At 40.3% G+C, this 13,525-nt stretch overlaps 1 protein-coding gene across 3 annotated transcripts; it reads left to right on the top strand.

Moving 5' to 3' along the window:
• Positions 1 to 4: 4 nt before the first annotated feature.
• Positions 5 to 11,157, top strand: POGLUT2 (protein O-glucosyltransferase 2; the record flags this gene model as incomplete). 3 transcript variants are annotated; one of them, XM_082675973.1, is made up of 10 exons in its annotated part: positions 5 to 462; positions 1,690 to 1,895; positions 3,630 to 3,835; positions 4,011 to 4,088; positions 5,132 to 5,304; positions 5,424 to 5,661; positions 7,033 to 7,242; positions 7,944 to 8,033; positions 9,198 to 9,305; positions 10,963 to 11,157. In XM_082675973.1, exons 1-10 carry the CDS (start codon positions 281 to 283, stop codon positions 10,978 to 10,980), a joined length of 1,509 nt encoding a protein of 502 aa, XP_082532099.1. In that variant the 5' UTR covers positions 5 to 280. The 3 variants fall into 3 exon arrangements, 2 of the variants coding, with proteins under 2 accessions (XP_082532099.1, XP_082532100.1); XM_082675974.1 differs by lacking the exon at positions 10,963 to 11,157 and adding an exon at positions 9,389 to 9,454; XR_014298102.1 differs by lacking the exon at positions 10,963 to 11,157 and having other exon boundaries at positions 7,033 to 7,247.
• Between the last annotated feature and the right edge of the window lie 2,368 nt (positions 11,158 to 13,525).

Genomic DNA, 13,525 nt, shown 5'->3' on the forward strand with positions numbered 1-13,525 from the left:
TTACAGAAGCAACGCAAGTTTGTCATTATCCCGAGGAAGAGGAGCGGCGTGGTCCTTGCGCATTTCAGCAGAACTACTGGCACCTTTCAGCTGGACAAGCCAGCGCCCCGGTTGTGACCTTTCCGGGGAGACCACGCGCCTGCCCAGCACAGAAAAGGACCCCACTTGGAGCCGCGTCTGCTGCTGCGATCGGCCGACGTGCCCCTGCCGGAGCCGCGGCTGGTTCCGTCCACCTCTTCCACTTCATTTATCTGTGGATCATTTTGAGTCCATCTTGTAAATGTTTAGCACTTTGTTGCTTTACTGCTTCTTTCTGGGGACAGTTCCAGCACTGGCCGAGACCGGCGGAGAGAGGCGACTGAGCCCGGAGAAGAGCGAAATATGGGGACCCGGGCTCAAAGCAGCTGTGGTCCTTCCCGCGCGCTATTTCTACATCCAGGCGGTGGACACATCAGGAAATAAGTAAGTCGAGCAATGGCTCCCTGACTATTTTGGAATACAGTTAAAACTTACTGGTTTTCCCCTTAAGTTTTGTTCGCCCAAGAACTTGTTTCTGCACAGCAGTTTAAAATCCAGGACATTTGGGTGCTATTCACATCTGGTTGTAACTGTTCCCCCCATCCAATCAATTTTTCTCTGTAGCTTTACAAATAATTTCGAATTAGATCTTCTCCTGGCTATTTTGATAGGGATTTCCCCATGACTGGGGAACAAACTCCTGTACTTTGCTGAAAGTACTCTTTCTAATTATTTTTGCATAAACTGTTATAAGGAATTTAAACCCAGTTGTTAGAAACTGCTTGGTTGCATCTTTCTCTGTTTTCAGGTGGACCTCTGCAGGTAAGCAGGTTTTGAAACTCAAAAGAAAAATAAAGCACTATTTGAAACTTTAGAGTTGAGGGGGAACGTATCAAAATATGAATCTTCTATGTTTGTTACAACTTTATTTCGTTTCACTGAATTCAACGGTTAAAAGTATACTTGAAATTTATTTGTAGAATTCACTTACTTCTGAAATGATTGTCTTTTTTTTAATTGGTGGTTGCTGACTGTGTGTATTTTGTAGGCAGAAAATCTTGGGACTAAGAAGTTTCCCAAAGGAGAGTTATAAATTTTGTCACTTGTCTATAAATAGTACGATTGGGGAAACTAAATACCATCTTAATCGTAACAGTCAGAGCACTCACTCCAAAAAAAACTTCTGTACAATGTCACTTGGGTGATATACTACCTACTAGCTTTTGCCCGTGGCTGAGCATGATTTATAATACTGATTCTTTAAAAAAAAATCTTTGAGAGAGATTTTTCAGAAAATCATTATCTTTAGAGGCACCGTTTCATCACAAATTTCCAGATGCGCATGAAATAAATAGTAGGTTGATAAGACTATTTTTATATATGAAATGCATAAGTATGTTCTATGTTTACATAAATTAGTTGTCAACATATCTCCTTGCAATTTTCTAATAAAACTGTTTTATGTTATCTTGGCCATTGTAATCCTCTTCTTTTTTTCCTCTCTGATGCATCCTATTCATTCTGGTACTAAAAGCATAAGGAAAAAGAAACAAACATATGTTAGGGGGAGAATGTGGAGGAGAATAGGAAGGTTCACAGACTAGAGAACATAATCTTTGCACGGTTGTTTCTTAAAATAATCTTTATATCTCATTGTTCTTCCCATCACAGATTCACATCTTCTCCGGGTGAAAAGGTGTTCCAGATTAAAATCTCAGCCCCAGATGAGCAATTCACTAGAGTGGGCGTCCAGATTTTAGACCGAAAGGATGGGTCCTTCATAGTAAGATACAGAATGTATGCGAGCTATACAAATCTGAAGATAGAAGTCAAATTCCAAGGTCAACATGTGGCCAAGTCTCCATATATTTTAACAGGTAATTTGGAACATAATTTTAACACAGCAGTATTTGAACACAATAATACATGTCATTTGATCAACAAAAACAAGTTAGCGTGGTATTTTTTTCACTAAAAGAAAAAAATAGACATTTCCTACTTGAAAGCTAAATTGAGAGTCCTGGTAAAAGAGAGAAATGCACGATTCAAATGGAAATTACAATTTGCTAAAGAGGAAAGAACATATTAATAGAGAATTTGCTCCCTAAAGGCACAACATTAGCAAGAACAATCAAGCTATATATGCGGTCATCGATGGCGCTTTCTTAATTAGAGATATATGACTTAAGTACTGATGAGTGTTACTGAAATTTGGTCGGTCACTTCAGGAAGAAAGAGGACTTGATGGGAGAGCGGGGAAATTGACTGTGGGTTTTTGTTTTGTTTCAGTGCTATTTTCCAGAGAAATTCTGTTTTCTTATACAGGATAAGAGTACAACTTTCTTACCTAGAGCCATATCATTCCCTCTCAGCAGAGACAGTACCCTAAAATATTAGAGAAGCAGGGTGTATACAGACACACGAATCTTCCTTGTCTCCCTGCTCCACGAAAGGCAAACATTTTTCTAGAAAGTGCCTCCATTTCTTCCCCACACTCCACCAGGACCACACAGTACCATATAACCTGCTAACCTTAAAAAGATGTCCCATTGTCTACTACTGCCTGGGTCAGGTGACAATCTGAGACTCATAGAAATAAATGACAGTAAAATCTCAATTCAGATTCTATATTAGGTTAGTATTATTTCTATAAACATGTAATTAATTCATTATAATATTAATGAAATGGGTGTTTTGAGGATTACTTTGCTTCTTTATATTTTCTTTAAAAAAATATATTATACCAAACATAGTATGGGTGTTTTATTTATTTGTATTGGTTTTTTGTGTTTGCTTTTTTGTTTTTGTCTCGCCTCAAGGCTTGCAGTATCTTAGTTCCCCCACCAGGGATCGAACCCAGGCCCCGGCAGTGGAAGCGTGGAGTCCTAACCACTGAACCGCCAGGGAATGCCCATTTGTATTGTTACTTACGATGATTTATCCATTGAGAAAAGTACCTTAGACCCTTTAAGAACTAGTTTGTATAACAGACCACTGAAATATAAATTTCTATCATTTTGTCTTTCATTAAAACAGGTATATTCCTCTGATATCCTTTTACCAATGTTTGGTTATTCTTAAGTACACAAAACATAAAGAGTAATGCTTTGCCATACAGCAGAAGCTAACACAACATTGTAAAGCAATGATACTCCAATAAAAATTAATTAAAAAAAAAAAAGAGTAATGGACTATGGGAACTTCCCTGGTGGTCCAATGGTTAAGACTCTGCAGGAGGCATGGGTTCGATCCCTGGTCAGGGAACTAAGATCCTACAGGCCACACCACCACCAAAAAAAAAAAAGAGTAATGGACTATGGTAGCCACTTAGCGCAAAAAGTAACACCGTTGGCTTTCTTTTGAACTCGTGCCAAGTGGGCCTGACTGTGAAAATATCATAACACCTATCTGTGAAGAGCGGTCAGAACAGACTTAACTTGAGATACAGCAGGGTAATAAAAATGTTTTTCTTTTTAAAATATGTTTTCCATCAAATTGCCCTCCCCATCTAAATAGGCAAAACTTGTAAAGTCATATTACGAATATTTGTTACATGTTTCAAATGCTGAGTGAAATTATTACTGTATACTTTGTTCCTTGTGTGTAATTAGGGCCAGTTTACCATGAGAATTGTGACTGTCCTTTGGAAGACAGTGCAGCCTGGCTATGGGAGATGAACTGCCCAGAAACCATTACTCAAATTCAGAGAGATCTGGCACATTTCCCTACCATTGATCCAGAAAAGATTGCAACAGAAATCCCGAAAAGATTTGGACAAAGACAGAGCTTGTGTCATTATACCTTGAAGGATAACAAGGTACAATTCATGACTGAGAGTTTCTTGCCTTAGTGATTTTTTATTTTGACCATTTGGCTACAACTAGCTACATAGTTTTATTAAAAATCATTCTGCAGATCATTGTGATAAGATTGATCTCAGTGAAGTCAGTGGTTACTTTTAGACAAACAGTAAACATTCAATTCTCTTCCAGGTTTATATCAAGACTCATGGTGAACATGTAGGTTTTAGAATTTTCATGGATGCCATACTACTTTCTTTGACTAGAAAAGTAAGTATTTCTTTTCTCAGATGTATAATAGACAATTTGAGCCCAGGTTTTACACTATAATTTTTCAAAATAAAAATAATAACAATACCAGGGTTGTTCTATTCTGGACCCTTAAGTGCTATATACTGTTCTGAAGTTTTATGTCAGGTAGTATACCTGTATTAGTCTCCTAGGGATGCTGTAACAAAGTACTATAAACTGGGTGGCTAAAAACAACAACAATTTGTTCTCTCACCATTCTGGAGGCTAGAAGTCTGAAATCAAGGTGTCAGCAGGGCAGTGCTTCCTCTAAACCCTATAGGGGGGATCCTTTCTTGGCTCTTCCTAGTTTCTGGGGGTGCCCGGCAATCCTTGGTGTTCCTGGTTTGCAGCTGCATCACTCCGCTCTGTTGTCACATGGTGTTATCCTTGTGTGTTTTGACATCTTCATCTCTTCTCACGAGAGCACCAGTCATACTGGATTAAGGGTCCACCCTAGTCCAGTAGGATCTCATCTTAACTAAATACAACTGCATCAGCCCTATTTCCAAATAAGGTCATTCTGAGATACTGGGGTTTAGGACTTCAGCATATCTTTTGGGGGGACACACTCAACCCCAAACAGTATATTATAGATGAAAATACCTGGGACTTACCTGGTGGTCCAGTGTGTAAGACTCCGCGCTCCCAGTGCAGGCGGCCTGGGTTCGATCCCTGGTTGGGGAACTAGATTCCGCATGTATGCCACAACTAAAAGATCCTGCATGCCGCAATGACGATCCCACGTGCCGCAATGAAGATCCTGCATGCCGCAACTAAGACCCAGTGCAGTCAAAATAATAAATAAATAAGTAAATATTTTTAAGAAAAGAAGATACTTTACAGTAAAATTATTTTGGTACTAAACCTCCTTTGAGCCTAAAGGAGAATTGCCATATGCTGAATCCTGTCCCTGGGTGTAGTGTGCTTTAGCAGGGTTTTAGTGGAGTTTTGACAATGATAGTGAAATGGCTGATATGAAAAACTATACCATCATTTTAACCATCTTGGGTTTCTTTTCCTAGGTGAAGATGCCCGATGTAGAGTTTTTTGTTAATTTGGGAGACTGGCCTTTGGAAAAAAAGAAATCCGATTCAAACATCCATCCGATCTTTTCCTGGTGTGGCTCCACAGATTCCAAGGATATCGTGATGCCTACCTACGACTTGACTGACTCTGTCCTCGAAACCATGGGCCGGTGAGAGACGGGTCCCAGACGACCCAGAGCCTTGGTTTTCTTTCCTTGGTGAGTTCTTTCCCAACAACCCTTGCAATGTGATGGTTTGGGAGAAAAATCTGTTGCACTCTGTTTTCCAGAGTCAGTCTGGATATGATGTCTGTGCAAGCCAACACAGGTCCTCCCTGGGAAAGCAAAAACTCCACAGCTGTCTGGAGAGGGCGAGACAGCCGAAAAGAGAGACTTGAGTTGGTTAAACTCAGCAGAAAACACCCGGAACTCATAGACGCTGCTTTCACCAACTTTTTCTTCTTTAAACACGATGAAAGTCTGTATGGTCCCATCGTGAAACACATTTCATTTTTTGATTTCTTCAAGGTATGACATCATCCGTGGCCAATCCTTTGTGTTTTTCCAAATACCTGCATTTGGGGGCGGGAAATCAAGGGCTGTAAATTACAGGGGTGAGAGAGGTGAGCACAACATTTTAGGAACAGTGAGGAATGGAGCCCCGGGGACTAACCAGTTCCTAGGGGGGCAACCTGGGTTGTACTCAGTACCTAGACCTGATATTAAATATGCACCACAGGAGCTTGGGACCTGGGTAGAGCTATAATTTTTCCCCCAACTGACCCTCAAGAAAAGCATATTTCAGCTCCAAATCCTTTTTTATTAATAAATATGTGTAAGTAATTTTACAAATATTTCTCCCCAGGGCCATAGCATCATAATAGACTAAAGAAGATATATAAACCAGGTGTCTCTTATCAGGCCTTCTGGTAGGGAAATGACTTGGAATCCATCCAAACGTTCTGCCCAGGAACTCTGGGGATGCTACACACTTTCTGTGTCTAGAATGTGGATTGTTCCTGTTTCCCCAGTATGGATCCTTTCTCTGACAAGTCCCCTTTTTCAAGCAGTGGGATGCTGCCCTGATCTCTAGACCACTGAGGGGTTTTGAAGCCCCATGGGGTGAACAGGGAAAAGTGGGCCAAAAAGTAGTCAGCTGTCTCCTGCAGGTGGGAAGGCCAGTGATTAGCTGTCTGTGCTGTAAATGGCCTGATTTTCTTTTGATGGGTTACCTGGTACGAGGAAGACCTAAAGAAGGCCATAAGTTGAATTGTCTGTGTTTCTTCCACATGCATATCACAGAAATTTTGGAAAGAAACGGGAGATTTCATACCAAATCAAATCTGATACCAGCCATCCCTCCTCAGAGGGTGTTTTGTCAGACCTTCGCTTTCTTTCTACCTGTTGAATTTGCTACAGCTAAAGACTGTTGACTACCACAGTGCTATAAATATTTTGACTCATAGGTGTTCTTGCCCCAGAGCTTGTTAATTTCATTAACACTTGCATGTGGCCACCTGATGTTAAAAGGTAACACGGCATAGAATGTGCCATCGTGAGGCGCTCACGTGCCATCAAGAAGGTAGTAAATGGACTACAGAGTCACGATGAATCTATCTTTCCTTACGTTGTAGCCTTAGGACAACAGTTTTATAATTTCATTGGCTGCCCCACCATTAGCCTTGTGGACCCTTTTTGAAACCTGGGGGAACATCAAAATGTGCCCTTAGCTCTAGGTCAGCGTGTTGTATATAATAGCGCTTACTAAGTGGTGGAGGCCATGGGCAAAATCTGGCCAGTTTGTATCTGAGGTTTGATGTGTGGAAAGAGAAGGAGAATACAGAAGAGTGGGAAAAAGGAAATTTAATGGAGGTTCTTCTACTTTACTGCTCTTTGCAGCATAAGTATCAGATAAACGTCGATGGCACCGTTGCAGCTTATCGCCTACCGTATCTGCTAGTAGGTGACAGTGTGGTGCTGAAGCAGGACTCCATCTACTATGAACACTTTTATAATGAACTGCAGCCCTGGAAACACTACATTCCAGTTAAAAGCAACCTGAGCGATCTCCTAGAAAAACTTAAATGGGCAAAAGATCACGATGAAGAGGTAAGGTCAGTCTCTTTGTACCCCAATTATCATGGGTTCATTTTCAATGTCTTGTGCCTGGAAAGCATTCGGGATGCTTAGATGTAGACCCTTACCTGTAAATGGGAAGCCACCTCCCCGCGGATAGCACAGATCCCTTCAGGGTAAACACAGGCATAGTGGCTTGGATTAGCTGTCCACTCTGCACATGACACAAAAAGCTAAACCTTGGCCTTGATTATGCTCTCTCCTTTAGTCAGTTTGATTTGAGCCCCAAGCACTGCCTCACCTCACCTAGCAATATGAAAATGAAGATGGCCAACCTGGCAGGAGGAAAAACTAACTGTGCTATGGATTAAAATGAGGGATTGCATGAAAGAAGCATCAAACTAATTGTCTACCGAAAATTGTTAAGGCAGTGCATTAAGCTTCATCTTACATTTACTTTGCAAAGTCATTGTTAGTTCAATTATTGTATGCCTTTTCTCTCCAAGAGAGGCCAATTCTAGAAGGCCCAATATGACTTCTCAAACTTTCGAGTCTTAAAATCGTCCCTTTGATTTGAACAAACATACTCTGTTAAATGTTCCCTTTACCTCACAAGACCCCAAAGATATTTTTTTCACTATTGTCCCACTAAAATGTCCTCTGAAGATCAGTTAGCATATGTCTGTATGGGGAAAAATACGTTTCATTAAAGCATATTATTCTTGTTCCCACAGGCAAAGAAGATAGCAAAAACAGGACAAGAATTTGCAAGAAATAATCTCATGGGTGATGACATATTCTGTTATTATTTTAAACTTTTCCAGGTCAGTATTTTCTAAGAAAATAGACATACTTGTAATTGGTCATGTTAGTAGCAAGTAATATTTCACTTAATTTCTAATAGTATATTCATTAAGGAGATATATGTATACCTCTGTTGTAGGCAAAAATCAGGGATAAATATTAAATAATAATGAAAATAGTAGAAAGCCAAAGATTCGCTAATGGAGAATGCTACCACCTTAAAAGAAAAGTATTAATGTTAGAACCATGCGGTATGTGGTTAGAAAATTGGCTTCTGATCCTACAGAGTTACTGTGCGTGGATTCACATTTCCTCTCTGTACAATATTGCTGCTGCCTTACCATTTCCTTTTCTATACAATGCAAGGTATGTTTGGACCTGTTGTGCTGACCCCATATGGGCCATGACTTTTCTTGGAAATTGTTTTTATGGACCTACCCATTTAGGCATTGTAATTAGAGCATATCTGACAATTTGAAAAGTTCTTTTTTTAAAAAAAATGCAGTAGTAAACAAGTAATTGGCTCATAATAGTACTAGATCTAAGTTAAGATTTTTTAAATTCAGAATTGCAGAATTGCAGATATTGAGCCCCGTGTCTTAGGCTCTGCTGCAGAACAAAGTTGGTCATTCCTGGTCCCTTCCCCCTTTATAACCTTTCCTAGGGGATGGTGAAGTATGTAAACTGAAGAAGGAGCTGGGGGGACGTACTATTTGAATTCCTAAAGAGCCACATTCATTCAACTCACATTTTTCGAGCCTAAGCACCTCGGCCAGAGCTTAGCCCAGAGCAAGCACATGATGAATGAAGATGCGACTGAGGCTGTACCAGCCATGGTGGGTCAGGCAGAAATAGTCTGTCCTCAGATTCTCAGTCTAGGGAAGATGGGAAGCACAATTATTTTCGCTACGTGGCAGAGGTCAAAAAAAAATACCGTACAAGTCATATCAGTGAAGCGTAGACTAAGGAGTGGTCCCTTAGAAATAGGCAGCCAGTGCCCAAAGGTCAGCCGCCTCTCAGAAGCTCTGTTGTTGGGCTTTTAAGGGGAATATGGAGGACCTTGCATATCACAACTTGACACGTGAGTTAAGTGGACTGTGTTCTAGCAGACTCTGGCATATCTAATTTGGTAAGTGGATGTTAAGTGATATATAAGACATGTTTTTGTATTGTTTCCTATACAGGAATATGCCAGTTTACAAGTGGGTGAGCCCCAAATCCGGGAGGGCATGAGGAGGGTAGAACCACAGACCGAGGATGACCTCTTTCCTTGCACGTGCCATACAAAGAAGGTAACCAGAACTCACCTTCTAGCCAGTGTCAGAGTAAGAACTAACAGTGATCCAACTCTTCATTCATTCCTTTCCTCGTTCAGTCAGGCAACAGCTACCTGAATTCCTCCTGGAGCCTCCAAGCAATTCATTCTAGCAGAGGCAGATAAAATAGATCCCCAAAAGGCAAAAGACAAGCGCTAAGATGCAGTGAAGAGAGCTCTCAGCAAAGTGGAGGGAAGCCATTTTTACTGTGAGAATTCAGATCACGTGGCATTTGAAGAGATGTTTACAGTTCGAAAAGTGTTTTCACACCTATCATCTAAGAGCTTCATCTCCTTGTGAGATCGTTTCTGCAGAGTTCGTCATCCCAGTTTAGAGATGGAAAAATGTATAACCATCATTATTCACGTTAACAGAGTATTCATTTAAAAGCAATCTCGGTTGATACCACTACATACTGATTTTGTTTATAAAAGGCAGATGCACATATGGACTTGGCAGGCTGAAGAAGACCTGAGAGATCAGTAAATGCCTTCATTTTATAGTTAACAAAACCGAGCCCAAAGAAGAGTTTAGCTCAGAATCATCTATCTGGATTATAGCAAAGCAAGAACCAAAAACCAGTGTATCACCTTCAAATTGTGTGCATAATTGTGCGTAAAGACAGTGTGATGGCTTGGGGGGGGAGCGGTGATTATAGGTATTTTTCATTTGAAGGAATATATACTGTATAAAGTTATTATATGTATTATATGTATATATAAAATATGCTGGCTTGACATTATTTTAAGCAACAGCATCATGTCTCTGAACGGACAAACTCAGAACCGTGGCATTGGAACCAAAGTTGAGAGCGCAGATTTGGCAATTATTACGTCTGCCTCTCAAGCGGTTTTAAAAGGAATAAGAAGACTACCAGCCCCAATGGCGTGATGGAGCCACACCTCATCCAAGTTCACAGACTGTTAAATATTTAGGGATTTTTCACAGTGGTTCAGTTTTGGTAGCTTGGAATCCACGTGGTGGAAGTATTTACACCATGACAACAGTACATGCTACAAATCAGTTTTGGTTGTCTGTTTTTTTTGGGGGGGGGAACTGATTTGCCACCAACTGGCTCTCAGAGGTGGTGCATCATCAGCATTAATTCCTCTCAGTGCTGCAAGGCCATAAAATCAGTGAAAGCCAGTGACAAAACAGAAATTTCCAGACTCGAAACGTGCTCCCACATGGAGTTAGTGATTTGATATCAGAACGCTTCTGTTGGCTCCAAATGAAAGTGGGCAGCTCCCTTTCTCCACTCCTCTTTTTAAATTTTTATCTCTAAGTGACTTTGAGGGGTGCCAAATGATTCCCCAGATTCATAGCAGTTAGGGACTAGAATGATAGCTTTGTTTATTTTTTGCCCATTGTCTACTCTAGCCGTTCACTGATACCATTCATAACACAAGCCTTTTACCATAATACAGACGCTTAGATGTTCAGGTTCCCCACCAATGTGACTTTACCCTTGGGTGATTCCAAATAATAGTCCTAAAAGCCTCTAGCAATAACTTGGCTTTTTTTTTCCCCCTTCTTTCATCTTTAGGGGAAAATAATTAATAGACTAACATAAGCTTTCTTGACTCGTAGAAGACTTCCTGATGGCTCTAAATATTTTGTTTCTTAATTGCAGACCAAAGATGAACTCTGATACGCAAAATACCTTTCCTTCAAATAATGGTGCTCTGAAGACTCTTCTTAACTGAAAAGAAGAAGAATGTCTTTTAAATATTAATTCCATGGACAATATAAAATCTGCTCTGTGATTGCCTGGATTATGAAGATATGTTTCTTCTTATTATTGCAGTATTCCCATGACTGACCTTTAAAGCACATTTTTAGAATTTTATAATAAAAGCACTTTTATTTTAAAAGGCTGTGTTGTGCTAATTGTTAGTTGTGTTTGGACCATGGAGCCTTAAAAAGAGAGGGTGTCTGGGTCCTGGACTCAGAGTGAAGTATCACAGAAGCCACCACCTACCCACACACAGGGTTTATATAAGAAAGCAATAAACCTCTGTCTTTTTTTTTTTCTTAAAGATTTTTTTGATGTGGACCATTTTTAAAGTCTTTATTGAATTTGTTACAATATTGCTTCTGTTCTTTTATGTTTTGGTTTTCTGGCCGCGAGGTATGTGGGATCCTAGCTCCCCGACCAAGGATTAAACCCACATCCCCTGCATTGGAAGGCGGACCACCAGGGAAGTCCCTAAACCTCTTATTTACACTATCATTTTGGATAATCAGTCCCTCACAGCCAAACCTAATTCTAACTAATACATCTTCCAAGGCTTTTCTTAATCTGGCTTCTGCCTGTATCTTTAATCAAATCTCTCACAGCTTCCTAATATGTACCCTGTAGTCCAGCAAAATCAATCCCTGTTCCTTCTGTGCCTTGTTCCTTACCTTCCTTGTACGTGCTTCCCCTTGGTCTGGAATGCCATGACCCTCTTCTTCCTCTGGCTTAGATATCCTTCAATGCTCATTGCAGGAATCACTCCCCTGAATCTCTCCATCTGTGTACTTGTATTGTTATCTCTTCCCTGCTATGGGGTCATGATCTAACTTGTAGTCTCTCTCCCTGACCAGATGTTAAGCAACTTGATAACAGAAACCGTGCTCTTCTTCTGTTTCATAGTGTGCCTGAAACTAGAAAGATGCAATAAGTATTGAATGGATAAATGAAACGAAATGAATGACTGAACGAAAATTACCCTGAAATGTGATTAAGAGAATTAAAAAGGAACTTGAAATCCTAACACTGAACAGTAGCATATGGCCCACAAATTCCTTTCCTAATTGTTTCCCTTCTACCCATCTTCCAGTTAAATAATGTGTTATAAATTTTTTAAATCGTGGAATGTTTCACATATACAAAAGTATATAAAACATAAACCTCCAGCTTAAAAATAATTATAAGAACACACTCATGTAACTACTGAAAAAGAATCCTGAACCTTCTTGGCCCATCTGTGCATTTCCTTGTAAAGTCTAGTCTGCTGGCGATTCTTGGTGTTCCCTGGCTTATGGACACATCCCTCCAATCTTTGCCTGTGTCATCACATGGTCTTTCCCTCTGTTTCCATATCTTCTCCTTTTCTGTCTCTTATAAAGACACTCGTCATTGGATTTAGGGCCCACTCTTAAGTCCAAGATGATTTCAGTTTGGGAGTTTCAATTACATATGCAAAGACCCTGTTTCTAAGTAAGGTCACATTTCAAAGTAGTCAGGTTAGGACTCGGACAAATCTTTGGGGGAGCCACTATTTACCCACTACATCTTCTAAAAACATTCTTTTTGAAACTAAGAACAACAAGGATTCCCATCATCACACACTCCATTCCACCTAATGCTGGAAGTCTGAGCTAGCACAGTAAATCTAGAAAAGAAGTAGAAAGTTGAGGATTGAAAAACAATAAAATTATCATTAAAAGCAGATGATACGGGACCTCCCTGATGGTGCAGTGGTTAAGACGCTATGCTCCCAATGCAGGGGGCCTGGGTTTGGGTTCAATCCCTGGTCAGGGAACTAGATTCCACATGCATGCCACAACTAAGGAGCCCGCCTGCCACAACTAAGACCCGGCGCAAACAAATAAATAAATAAATATTAAAAAGAAGAAAAACAGGTGATAGGCTATGGTACACAGAAAATCCAAATGAATCTACAGATAAGTTGTTGGAATTAACAAGAAAAGTTGGCATTTGTTGGGCTTCCCTGGTGGTGCAGTGGTTGAGAATCCACCTGCCAATGCAGGGGACACAGGTTTGATCCCTGGTCCGGGAAGATCCCACATGCCATGGAGCAACTAAGCCTGTGTGCCACAATTACTGAGCCTGTGCTCTAGAGCCAGCGAGCCACAACTACTGAGTCAGCGAGCCACAACTACTGAGCCCGCATGACACAACTACTGAAGTCCACATGCCTAGAGCCCGTGCTCTGCAACAAGAGAAGCCACAACAATGAGAAGCCCATTCACCGCAACGAAGACCCAACGCAGCCTAAAATAAATAAAGGTATTTTTTTTTAAGTTGGCATTTGCTAAATACAAAACTAGTATATAAAATTCACTTGTATTTTAATATACCAGCTAGTAACAGAAATAAAAATGTTTAAGGTAAAATTTACAGTAGCTCTGAAAACTATGACGTAATTATTTGAGGAATTAAATCTAGCAAAAATGCCCAAGATCTT

The sequence above is a fragment of the Grampus griseus genome, assembly GCF_964374135.1.
Source record: "Grampus griseus genome assembly, chromosome: 18".
Taxonomy (NCBI): domain Eukaryota; kingdom Metazoa; phylum Chordata; class Mammalia; order Artiodactyla; family Delphinidae; genus Grampus; species Grampus griseus.